Here is a 13,017-nt window from a genome sequence, read left to right as displayed (position 1 = left end):
CCTTTTGAGGACCACATTCCAGTGATGAGTGAGGCCAGAGGCAATACAGTCATACCTCTTGTTATGGACTTTCAGCTTACGAACGCGGCACACACACATGTGCAGAAGAGGCGCTCTAGTTGTGAACTTAACAGATTAAGTCCACAACTAGAGGTACCACTGTAGTGGATGGAGGAGCAACAGATACACATTCCCCCCTTTTTACAGTAGCCTGGTTTCTACAGACACCAACATCCTCCTCCACCCACACAAGGAAAAGGCATTAAGAGTTCAAGGATACATTTCAGCCAGGCAAAAACTCACCCACTCAGAGTACAAAATGAGCATTGAGGGGTTTGGCTTGGGCATTTTTGCAGGGCAGACAAGAGAGACCTGTTGTCAGGGCCGTCTTAAGTATATGCATGCCTGGTTCCAAAGATCTGCCTGCCCCCCCCCCCGGGTTGCCCAGAGTTGTCAACCGAGAACACCACCTCAGCAACGATAGAGGAGCCCGAGGTGGCGACAGCAGAGCAAGGCCAGGGCCGGGCGCCTGAGGTGGGTGGGCAAGCAGAGCCCAGTACAACAACAGTCGAGCCCAAGGCAGCAGCGGCAGCGACTGAGCGAAACCGGGCACCTCGTGTGAGCAGCATGCACTGGGCGGGCCTCTTGACGGCCCGCCAATCCCAGGCACGCAGGAGGGTGGAGCTTGCTGGCCCCCTCAGTGCCTTGCTCACCCACAGCAGAAGGGCTGTGGCGCTCTGACGGGCTCTGCTCAGCTCAGCAGCCGCTGTCGGCTCTTCCCAATCCCCGGACTCCAAACCTCAGCCCCGGACTCTCAGCCTGCTGTCCCTGAGAGCCCAGCGCCTAGGTGCCCCGCACCCCTAGCGCCTATGGATAAGATGGCCCTGCCTGTTGTCCTGGGGAAAGAAGTGGCAATGTGCCTAGTGGGGCATATTTGGCCCTCAGGCCTGACGTTCCACACCCCTCTGCTTGAGTTCATATATGGAAGTGAAGACATGAGCACTTTGTAACATTCCATATCATAGAGTTGGAAGGGACCCTGAGGATCATCTAGTCCAACCCCCTGCGATGAAGGAATATGCAGCTGTCCCATATGGGGACTGAAGCCTTGGCTTTATCAGCACTATGCTCTGACCAACTAAGCTCTCCATTCGTATCATTTTCTTTTGCTGTTTTATAGTGGAGCCCTAAATTTGATGACTTGTTTCACAATGGTGGTGTTGTTTTGTTTTTTAAGGTGGTAACAATCTAGCTCTACTCATTGTCACATTGTGCATTTCTGGGGGAAAATGCACACAGTTATCTTGACCTACATTCTCTTGTCCCTAACTTGTTGTGGTGTTGTATTAGTATTACTCATAATAGGGTGGTAAGGGAGGAGAGGAACTATGGAACTATATCCTCTCTAATTGGAGATGACACACACACTTTTAATCCACCATTGTGTTTCCCATGAAAATGCAGCTAGGCTATACTGGAAGTAACCAAATTACCACGTTGGCATGGATGACTTTTGTCTGTATATATACAGTCGTACCTCGGAAGTTGAACAGAATCCGTTTTGGAAGTCCATTCAACTTCCAAAACATTTGGAAACCAAGGCACAGCTCCTGCGGCCTATCGGAAGCCGCAGAAGCTGCGCCAGACGTTCGGGTTCTAAAGAACATTCTTAAACCAGAACACTCACTTCTGGGTTTGCGGTGTTTGGAAGCCAAAACGTTCTAGTCGCAAGGTGTTCGACTTCCGGGGTACGACTGTATAAAACAATTCCTTACAAATGCGCTCCAATAAATTATGCTTTTTGCTGGCTACTCCATTCTTGCCTGCTTCCCAAACCAGCTTTTCTTCTTCACCTTACTTCAACAGTGTTCCTTCAGAGAAAAGCTTTTTTTAAAAAAATATGCAACAATGATCCTTGTGGCTCCAGAAATAAGGATTAGGACACTTTGGTTCCAAGTCACCAGCTAGGCTTTATGTGGGCTTTTTCATTTTTAATGTTTAGTTTTATGTAATTGTAAGAGCTATTCAGAGCTTTTAGAATGGAGCAAAGATACAAATGTCCATGATTAAATAAGCAAAAAGACAGAATTAGCTTTACAAGCATTCAGTTGAGCCTTTCCATTCTAACTGAAGAATAAAAAGGTAAAGGTAAAGGACACCTGACAGTTTAGTCCAGTCGAAGACTAAGGGGTAGTAATATTTCAACACAATTTATTCTGGTTATTAAGTAATTGTTTTGCACTATCTTCATTTTGGAAGAATGGCTGAGATTAAAGGACAGTGGCAAAACTATTGAATTAGCATATTTGCTTCATGCACATTCACTAAATGTATTGTCTGTTAACTTGGAAATGGTTAACAGAGCTACTTTAGGCAATCTTAAAGGCTTAGGTATGGTCAATGCGATTTCTGACCTTTTCTTCCTTTAAGCAGAAGAAATCTCCCCCCCCCCCCCGCTTTAGCAATGCATTGGAACATGCAATTGGGGGGGGGTTGCTGTTTGAAGAGGCATACCCCGCGTTCTTTTGACCATGAGGAATTAGTTGAAAGATACTTTCCAATTCCACCTAACTGATTTGGAAAGAAAAGGTTTTTCCCGCCCCACCCCCACCCCAATAGCTGGTCTTAAAATAGTGTTAGCCATTAGACTGGAGTCGACTTCTCCAACAGTAAAACCAACATTTTCCATTTTTAACTAATCTATTACTACATAACATCAACCATTCCAAAATACCTATGAAGTTGATTTCTTAAATTGGAACAGCAGGAGGAATTATTCCCAAGATGGACAAAAATTACAAGACACATGAGGATCTATGGCTTAAAAACATGGTGTTTTGTTAGAGCTCCTTTATACTTCAGTGCTAAATATTTGTTCTAAGTTTATTAACTAAAGTAATATCCTCATGGCATAGATATGCTGCTTCACCAGTATTTAAAACATGCCACCCCAGGTCTTGCTAGCATAGTAAGCTTTATGATCAGACCCCTATTCATCACAAGCTAGCACTTAATAAATCAGACCTATTTCTTTAACAGATGCCCTGTACCTCAATTGTGAGGAATGCATACACCAAGGCAAAAAAAACCCCAGCCTGTTAACAAGAGGATTGACTTCACTGTGACGCAGGGTGCTTCAGAGGGCAAAAGTGAAGGCTGCAAGGCAACCCAAAGTGTTTTTAAAAAACCCATTCATAATTTTGTCACTCATTGCATGGTATAAGTGTACTGTCATTCTCTATGCTTTATGTATGTTTCTAGAATGTGTATTCTTTGGTTTACACCACGCCAAGGGACAGCAGAAATAGTCAATATGTGTATGCGTTTAAGAAGTCACTTTTCTGGATCTCAATAAGTACATAAATAATTACAGGTCTAATATTGGGAAGCAGATGGTATTTAAAATTTGTTGTTGTTGTTTAGTCGTTTAGTCGTGTCCGACAGGCACTTCTGTCTTCCACTGCCTCCCGCAGTTTGGTCAAACTTATGTTGGTAGCTTCAAGAACACTGTCCAACCATCTCATCCTCTGTCGTCCCCTTCTCCTTGTGCCCTCAATCTTTCCCAACATCAGGGTCTTTTCCAAGGAATCTTCTCTTCTCATGAGGTGGCCAAGGTATTGGAGCCTCAGCTTCAGGATCTGTCCTTCCAGTGAGCACTTGGGGCTGATTTCCTTCAGAATGGATAGGTTTGATCTTCTTGCAGTCCATGGGACTCTCAAGAGTCTCCTCCAGTACCATAATTCAAAAGAATCAATTATTCGATCAGCCTTCTTTATGGTCCAGCTCTCACTTCCATACATCACTACTGGGGAAACCATCACTTTAACTATATGGACCTTTGTTGGCAATTTAAAATTGTTGGTATTTAAAATAGGCTATGGCTTTTGCAATATACTTTTAAATATTTTTAAACTTATAGCTGTGTGGTTTTGTGTGTCTTCCTCCTCTTGATTAGGTTTCCTCCATTCTTTGATGACAACCCTTTTGGAATATATCAGAAGATTCTTGCTGGTAAAATAGATTTCCCCAGGCATCTGGATTTATATGTAAAGTAAGTGCATTCACCTTAATCACTAGGTTTATTCTGTTTAGGTTCTACCTTAGCATTACTTTAAAGTGCCATTCAAAGTACAGTGTGTGAAGCTGCTTGTCACATGCAGCCACTATTTATTTGTACAGTGCGCACTGTCTATGGATTCTGGGGAGAGAACGCTCTAATTTATATACTTGACATTAATTAAATTCTAGGGGGCTCTAATGTGAATTCAGAAAGCTTGCTCAGAGTTTTAAATATTTAACTTTAATTAGAGCTGAGCCTAATTAGTAGCATTAGTTCTGGTTTTCATATAGCAATTTGCATGTTTGATGAAGATTTCCACCCAACAGCTTAGCAAATCTCATAAAATCAGGGATTACTTCGCCTTCTATAGCTCAGACATAGCCTGTTTTAAAGACTCCAGGGAGCTGTGTCTTCCCTGAGCTAGCATATAGGGCACAGCTCAGGGAAACTGACAACCCTTGAGAACAAGGGAGGCGTAGAACCCCTGAGCTTTTCTGACAAAGCTTTGGGAAGCTTTCCAGTGTGAACTGAAACCTGAGCAGGATCTTTTTATCTATACTTTATGTAAGCAATCGGGTCATAGCCCTACTCAGCCAAATGGTCTTGAGAGTAGGGCTTTACAGAGAATATCTTAAAGGTGTCTGCCTGACCTTCACCAATTGCACAGTTCCTTTGCTCCTAAACCACTCGAGCAAGTATGGGGACCTCTCTGCAGGAAATGCCTCTCCCAGACCATGCCCCTCCCCAGTCTGCTGCAAGGATTAATAGAGTAGGAACTATATATTACATGGCTGAAAAATGATACAGCTATACTAGTTCAGCCGGTGGCAGCTGTGTGCTTAATATGTATTTATAAAGGGTCACTTAATCAAACTGGAATGCTGACTAAATGGTCTGAGTAAATCAGCGAAGAATTTAGTAATTGTGAAATATGTACCTGCCCTCCCCATATGTTTTTTTGGCAACTCAGTTTTCAGTTACTCTGTCTGCATCCCTGTCAAAGGTGTGTTGAAAGGTGGATTTATTGCTCACCTTCCCCAGCTGCACCCCAGTTATCTCAACTGGAGTATTAAGCATTGGAGGTTTGTTGCTCAAGCTACAATCTCTCTCCATTTGAAAGCTGACAACTGCAGGGAAAATGTTAGCCTTATTACATTACTACTACTACTTTCACTATTATTAGATGCCTTTATATATTTTCTGTCATCATGAACTCAAATACAACTTCAACAATTGACTAATTTTTCCCCACCCCTTGTCCAGGGACCTTATTAAAAAACTTCTTGTGGTTGACCGAACAAGACGGCTAGGAAACATGAAGGTAAGCTTTAAATGCTACTTTTAAATCTCAGCACATCCTAACCATTGGCATAAAACGTTTTCCTTATTTTCGGTTTCCAGAAATGCTCTTTTTGCTTAAAACCAAATTCCACTACATTCGATTTATTTTGTGGAGGGGGGGGGGTCCTTATTAATGTATTCTTAAGTGTGGGAAAGCCATATCGTTCTAGAGTTAGCGGTGAGCAGTGGGGCTCAAGGCAGTGCTATTTTTCTAGAAAAAGAGGTGCCAGAACTCACCATGAATGCCTCCCTTGTTCTCTTATAATGGTAATGGCGCCCACCTGAGAGGTGCCGGAACTGAGTTCCAGCAAGTTCCGGGTGGATAGAAAGCCCTGATTCAAGATCCCTAAAAGAAAAAAATGGATTGCAAAAAGTTCCAAATAGGCATCTCCAAACTTGAGTGAATAGGTAGTAAATAGTTACAGGTAGGTAGCTGTGTTGGTCTGCCGTAGTCGAAACAAAATAAAAAAATTCCTTCTAGCAGCACCTTAGAGACCAACTAAGTTTGTTACTGGTATGAGATTTTGTGTGCATGCACACCTCTTCAAATACACTGAAACAGAAGTCACCAGACCCTTATATATATTGAGATGGTGGGGAGGGGTATTACTCAGAAGGGTAGTGGGAATGGGTGATTGGCTGATAGGTGTGGTAAACCTGTTGACGACTGTAGCATGTGGGTCTGCTACTTAAGGGTAAAAGAATCAAAACCTTACTCAGTATATGCTTTGTAGAAATCAGTCACAACCTCACAATACTACTTGCATTTGGTGTGTAAAAAAGGATGATTTGTGACCAGCAGAATCCAAATTGGTACAGGAAAAGCTGCTGGGGAATCCAGTTTTTAAGAGAGAACCAGGGAAAAAAATGGGGCAAACTGGAGTGTGTGTACTACAGTGTGCCCTCAAAATACAGATGGCAGAAATATATATGGGTCTGCATAAAGTGTTTGCTAGAATATATTTTGGCATATCCTGTCAGTGAATAAACATCTAACTTGATTTTTCTTCCAAAGAATGGAGCTGATGATGTGAAGAGGCACAGATGGTTCAGGTCTGTAGACTGGGATGCTGTACCACAGAGAAAATTAAAGGTGAATTGTGCAAAAACAAATGCAGCTTTGAGATAATTCATTATACTTCTGCTTCATTTGATTCTTTTTCAGCTTTTAAAAAAAAATCTGTTTGGAAGGTTGTCCTAGAATTATAGTGAAGGTCATATGCCTGAGTTCTTTATGTTGAAATCCCAGAGCCATCACACCAAACATTTCCCAAACTTACTACCAGTTAGGTTTCCAACGGGCAAAAACAAGTTAGTGATAGGACTCCCAGAAAGCAGGTAGGATACCCACCCCGCTGGAGCAAAGCAGATTTGGGTTCCAGTCAGAGCCTAGATAGGAACATAAGTTCCATAATGAAAGAAAGGTGGGATATAAATGTACTGTAATATATATAAATAACGACCAGGCCAAGCAGTTATGCTAAAACTGTGATAATGAGCCAACTTTATGCCGTGCAAAAAAATTGGTGAGGGGGGTGAAAAATTCTAGACTACTTCATTTGACATGGGGTTTAAATTTATTATTATTTTCCTTTTTTAATTTAGCCTCCTATAGTTCCGAAGGTATCAAATGATGGTGATACATCCAACTTTGAAGCATATCCTGAAGATGACTGGAACAAAATGCCTCCTGTACCTCCTAAAGATTTAGAAATTTTCAAGAACTTCTAAATGCGAGACACAAAATGTCATTAAGGTATTGGATACTCATCTTCCCTAAGTTCTACTTCCTATTTATTCCGTTATAACATCTATAGGAAAACTCTGGCACATGACCTAATTAGTCCCACCTTGCCAAGCCACACCTATCATATATGTGAGGCAGGTAAAGATGCAGCTGAGCCAAAAGGGGGCTTTGCAGGCACACAAAGTGCCAATGATCAGCTGATTGTCAGGGCTTGCAAAGCACTGAACCTTTGCCTTCATGGAGTTATTTCAAGACACATTGGTGAAAACAGGTCACCTGACATTGTGATGTCACACAATTGGCGGGTTGGTAGGCCCACTCACTTGTCAAATTTATCTGTTAGAGGTAAGGTCCAGTATACCTGAAGGAGCGTCTCCACCTCCATCATTCTTCCCGGACACTGAGGTCCAGCACCGAGGGCCTTCTGGCGGTTCCCTCGTTGCGAGAAGCCAAGTTGCAGGGAACTAGGCAGAGGGCCTTCTCGGTGGTGGCGCCTGCCCTGTGGAACGCCCTCCCAACAGATGTCGGAGAGGAAAACAACTACCAGACTTTCAGAAGACATTTGAAGGCAGCCCTGTTCAGGGAGGCTTTTAATGTTTAATAGATTACTTATTTTTCTGTTGGAAGCCACCCAGAGTGGCTGGGGAGACCCAGCCAGATGGGCGGGGTATAAATAATAAAATTATTATTATTATTATTATTATTATTATTATTATTATTATTATGAAATGAAAAGGATCAGATCCACTTCCTCTGCATTGTAAAAGCATCCATGATGATCTTGATGTTTTTATTCATTCCTGTTGCACTTAGGCATTTTTCAGCAGATAGCCTTTATGAATGTCCACTCTCGTACTTTATAGAATCACCTTGATACTGATTTTTCCTTTGGTAAAAAGTAATTCCTTGAGATAGGAATTAGGATAGGAAATAGGATAGTGGTTATTAGTGATCTTTCCTTGCAGAGATTTTCTTGTGGTTATGTCTGTACAGTGCATAAAGTCCAGAACTTTGAATAAGGAAATTCAAGTATCTACTACTCTGAAATATAAATTAATCAAACACTTGTTTTTATTTACTTTGTAGAAACTGGAAGATTATTAATGTGCTAGTTGGGAACTGGCAAAGAAGAACTTGAAAAAAGTTATGAAGAATTTTTTTGAAATGAGTGAAAGAATGTTACTTCATTATTCATAAAGAAATAATGTTAAAAGTTGGGAAAGGGTCAATAAGTTTAGTTGTATGGATTTGGCATTAGTTCAGTAAACTAAAATACTGAAGCGCCTACCCTGAGATGTAGACTTTGAAACTGTTATAGTTTTTTGGGATTTTTTTTTAAAAAAAGAAACAGTTATTTTTAGTTTTGTTTCTTGCTATGCCCAAATATTTTTGCATAGTTATCTCATTGACTAACTTTATAAGTTTATACTAAGATTGTCATTTAAAGCACAGATTAGAATATGTGTATATAAAGAAATCAATACAGAAAAAGGCACAGAAACTGTGCTAAAATGTAAATTTTTGTACTTTACAGAGTCTATGGTTTTTATTCTTAAATGGTTTTTCAAGATGCCCCCTAGAAGAAGAAAATATTAAAATGATCAATAGGTTTTTCAGCATCTTCTATACGTTTTATAATTCTTTGTAAAAAGAAATATACAAGAAAATTTTGAGAAAATTGTAACATTTCCAGCGCTCCACACCTGCAGCCCTACTATTTGAAAGCTGAAAGATAACGGGCCTGTATGTTTTGTTTAGATTGCATAATGTTTTCTTTATGAAGTTGAGTTGAAATTATGTCCATGCAAATCATGATTCTTGATTACTGCAGACTATGTAAAGACTATGTAAAGTGAAATCATGGCAAGATCGTACCTGTTCTCTGAGTTTAGGTTTAGAACTGTTGCACTTACAGGGACCTGAAGATCATCTAAATAAATATTCTGTCGTATGCACTGTTTCATACATGAACTACCATCACTGAATAACTGCAACCTAAGATGATAGCTTGGTGCATGAAACAAACATTCACCACAGATCAACTGCTACACTCAGATTTCACATTACATAAGTATCATTTCAGAAAACAAGGCTATTCACATGGTCTTCTGAGTCGTCATCATGAAAATTAATGAACATCCTTGTGTGTAAATGAAGATTCTACAGATTCTGAAGTAGAATCTTCTACATGTCAATTAATGCCATTCATACTGCTTGAAATAAACCAGAATATGTAGAATTAGGACTATATATTTACAAGATTCCAAGGTTGAGCTCAACAGGCAAGGAGAACCTGTGGCCTTCTAGATGTGGCTGAGCTACAAGTCCCATTCCTTTGATCATTGGCCATATCAGCTGGGACTGACTAGAGTAGGAAACATATGAAGGGTTATGATGTGTCGAAGTTCTTTGAGCTGTTTAAGCTTACTTATTTCTGGCAAGCTTAACTTTGAACTGGCATGTATGTTTATAAATAAAATTTCAGCAGTTGCGCATTCCGAGAAATATTTGTTGTATGTGAAATTCTCTCCAATGATGGCTTTAGACACCTATCAAGGTTATAGATGTTTGGTCTGTACATTTGAAGAAGTTGTTTAAAATAATCAATGACTGATTCTTCTCCCCATAGTCTGCAGGTCCTTACTGTTAGGTGGCTCATGCATATGCAATTTAAGACTTGTCCAGTTTTCTGGTCTCTCCCAATCAGTTTCCCCCACAGACCTTTACTGTGACTATTTGAACCTGAGATGCTACAAGAACCCCATATTTCTTTTACTGTACATAATATCACATTTTTTAGACCACATTGTGGGGGAAACTGACTCCAAAAAGAGAAGATAGTATGCCTTGCAAGTGGCAGGGGATTGAAACTTTTCACAATTTCCTGTCACCTACTCAGTATCAAATGAGTTCTAGTGCTGTTCCTTCCGCAGTTAGCACAATCTATCTGCCAGCGAATAAGTGACTGTTTTGCTGTTACTACATATGCTGATTCTTAACACACAACGTTTGTGTGTCTTGCATAATTCTTCCGAGATAAACCTTCCAAATCTTGACTTCCTGTGTTGCAGAATCTTGGCATTTGATGTGCAGTAAATTAAGGTGCTTGCAAACAGAGTACTTCTGTTTGTTTCTAGCTTGCAGCAGTTTTATCAGTTGGAACCATGTTAAGCAAGAAAAACAGTGGATACAGGAAGACATGCTGCTTAATTCGCACATAACACTCAGCCAAACCACAACTTGGCAGAATGCACATGTTCCTGGACAGGAGTTTGTGAGCTGTAAACCAAGAACAAACCTTGGTGCAGCTCATAATTTGTCTGAAGCAAAAGAAACAATGAGCCCAGGTTTGCATGGCACACTAAGCCCAAACCATGGGTAGCTCAAAACAGGAAAAATGGAACAGCCTCTTCTGTGGGAGAATGTATGTTCATGCTAAGTCATGATTTGCCTTATTGTTATATGCAAATTGAGCCAATGTATTCTATGAGTTGGTTTCCTATTCCATAAATTTATATCCTCTGAATTCAGTTATACTATTACAACTTCTTTCTCAATGAAAAAAATACTGAAATTGTGCTTCCAATAAGTAAGTAGGACAGTAACATTTCCTTAGCTGTGAAAGTTATACCCGGGAATTGTGGCTTTCATTTGGCAAGCTAATCGTCCATAAAAGAAATCAATTATGTATTGTAAATTAAATTCTGCACAGGAAGAAACTGAATCTTCATTTGTATGAACGACAGGTGCATTTTAGAATGTAGCTTCCCTCAGCATAAACCAATGTTTCTCAACCTTTTTTGGGCCACGGCACACTTTTCTATGAAAAAAAATCCCGTGGTACACCAACTCTGTGCCGCCCTATATTTAGTTTAGTTTGGAGGGGAGACGTACCGGTAAAGCATGCCGCTGAAGAACTGCTGCGCGGTAGCCAGGCGGACCCACCAGGCGCAGAGCCTGCGGAGCGAGCGGGGACAGACCCCCGGCGGGCAGACACGGGCGCGCAGCTGCCGCCGCCTCCCTCCCAGCCGCCCCAGGCAGCCGCCGCTCTGGCCCGGCGAAGGGAAGCCCTGCGCAGCCTTCCCCGCCTGCCTCCTCCTCCCCAGGAGGGCGATTTGCATTGTCACGTGCCTGGCGGCCACCAATAGACAACACTGACCCGCCGGAAAGGAAGCCGGCCGGGTCACGACGCGGGCGCTCGCCTCGCGTCGTGACCCGGCCGGCTTCCTTTCCGGCGGGTCAGCGACGTGACAGTGCAAATCGCCCTTCTCGTCGCGGCACACCAGCCAGTGTTTCGCGGCACAGTAGTGTGCCGCGGAACACCGGTTGAGAAACGCTGGCATAAACAACAATATAAAGGGACTGTTCTGGTGCACTGAAGCCTGAAGCCTGCCTTATGGTGAATTTAGCAGGATACCACCAAACTGGAAACAGCAAAAGGCTGCCTCGAAAAGTGATAATTCAGTATGGGTGCTGTGCTTTTATCTTCCAATTTTCTGCTGTAAGCTGCCCTGGGGAAATAGTTATTGACAGTTTATATAAATTAAATGAATAAATTAAAAATATCAACTGGAGCTGCAGACACTGGGCTGGATCCAGACTGAGTTAGTTGAACTTGGTCCAGTAAATTGAACAATTTAGCTTTGACTTGGTTGTCATTGAAATCAGTAGGTGTCAAGTTCAGCTAAACCTCTGTTCAGGCATTATAGCCCCTATGAAGGAGCAATGCAGGATCAGTGAGTATCTATGCCCCTTGTGTCTGCACATACAGCATGGCATCTACAGGGAAGTGTATCTTTTCAAATACAGAGGTGCGCACAAAAGCTTACATGTGATCTGGAACCACAGCCCAGTTTTGCTGCTCCCATGTTGCTTTATATGGGAGCTATAATGCCTGAAGAGGGCTTAACTTAGGCTGCAGTCCTATGTGCCAGAAAGAGGAAACCTGTTTCTCTCCAGAGGTTGGATTCCAAATTTCATTAGCTGCAACCCTCATGCCCAATGATCAGGAATGAGAGGGTTTGTAGTCAAGCAACATGTGGCAGGCCACAGATTCATTTCACAGCCCTAGCTTCTCCTAAATTGCACTTAAACATTTTCATACACCTATTGATTTATTTTTATTAGAATTCTTCATGCCTTATTTTTGTAATGGTTAGATCTTTTTTAAGGGACTCGAAACAAAAATTCCCCTGTTCACATCAACACACAGGTTCGTGATATGGATGAAACCGAAACAAATCGCCCCTACAGCCTTATCTGTATTCAATTATAAGGTGAATAATGGGCATAATCTTGTAACCAAACATGATGCAGTATAATTGAAATGGGGGTCATGCCTTAAATTGCCTAGATGTACTTGCTTGCTCAAATGTTTGTGCTGTTGTTGAATTTAACAAAGGTGATCTGCTGTAGAAGAGCAAATTTAATTTATTGAAATGTAGGTACTAAACTGTTTAACTGGATGGACAGATCTTGCAAAGTGGAAAATAGCAAGCCAGTCATCTTGCCATCCTGGAAAATTGAGATTCAGTGATTCCTATACTACAGAATTTTTCAGCTTTCAAGAACTGTAGCATAATTCCTTTGTACTGTACTGTGTACAGATTTCCTATGTTTTGCACTTTTCTATGGCAAACATGACAGCTTTATAAATACTCTGTTGTACAGTAAGTAAGGGATAGTTACATTTGTGTACAAAACCAAATTGAACAGATTTGACTCCCAACGCTGACTTGGACTGATGTCGGAGAAGTTGCTTGCTTGTTTGAACTCATGTGTATAAGCACTGTACAAATCTATAAGTCAGTCCTCATTGCACAATGAAAATCACTGTGATCTGTAAATAAAACTTAGTCCAAAAATTCTT

General features: G+C 41.4%; 1 protein-coding gene across 1 annotated transcript in view; it reads left to right on the top strand.

The window, feature by feature from the left end:
• PRKX (protein kinase cAMP-dependent X-linked catalytic subunit) overlaps positions 1–10,956 on the top strand; it is a 61,963-nt gene extending 51,007 nt beyond the window's left edge. Inside the window, exons 5-9 of the mRNA XM_035114637.2 lie at positions 3,956–4,051; positions 5,324–5,381; positions 6,417–6,494; positions 7,007–7,157; positions 8,235–10,956. Coding sequence (XP_034970528.2) covers positions 3,956–4,051; positions 5,324–5,381; positions 6,417–6,494; positions 7,007–7,132 — 358 coding nt within the window. The 3' untranslated portion in view covers positions 7,133–7,157; positions 8,235–10,956. The remainder of the gene's footprint in view (positions 1–3,955; positions 4,052–5,323; positions 5,382–6,416; positions 6,495–7,006; positions 7,158–8,234) is intronic.
• Positions 10,957–13,017: the final 2,061 nt, after the last annotated feature.

Source organism: Zootoca vivipara, chromosome 4 (assembly GCF_963506605.1).
Source record: "Zootoca vivipara chromosome 4, rZooViv1.1, whole genome shotgun sequence".
Lineage (NCBI taxonomy): Eukaryota > Metazoa > Chordata > Lepidosauria > Squamata > Lacertidae > Zootoca > Zootoca vivipara.
The sequence above is the reverse complement of the archived record's forward strand: the minus strand, read 5'-3'. Positions and strand labels throughout refer to the sequence as shown.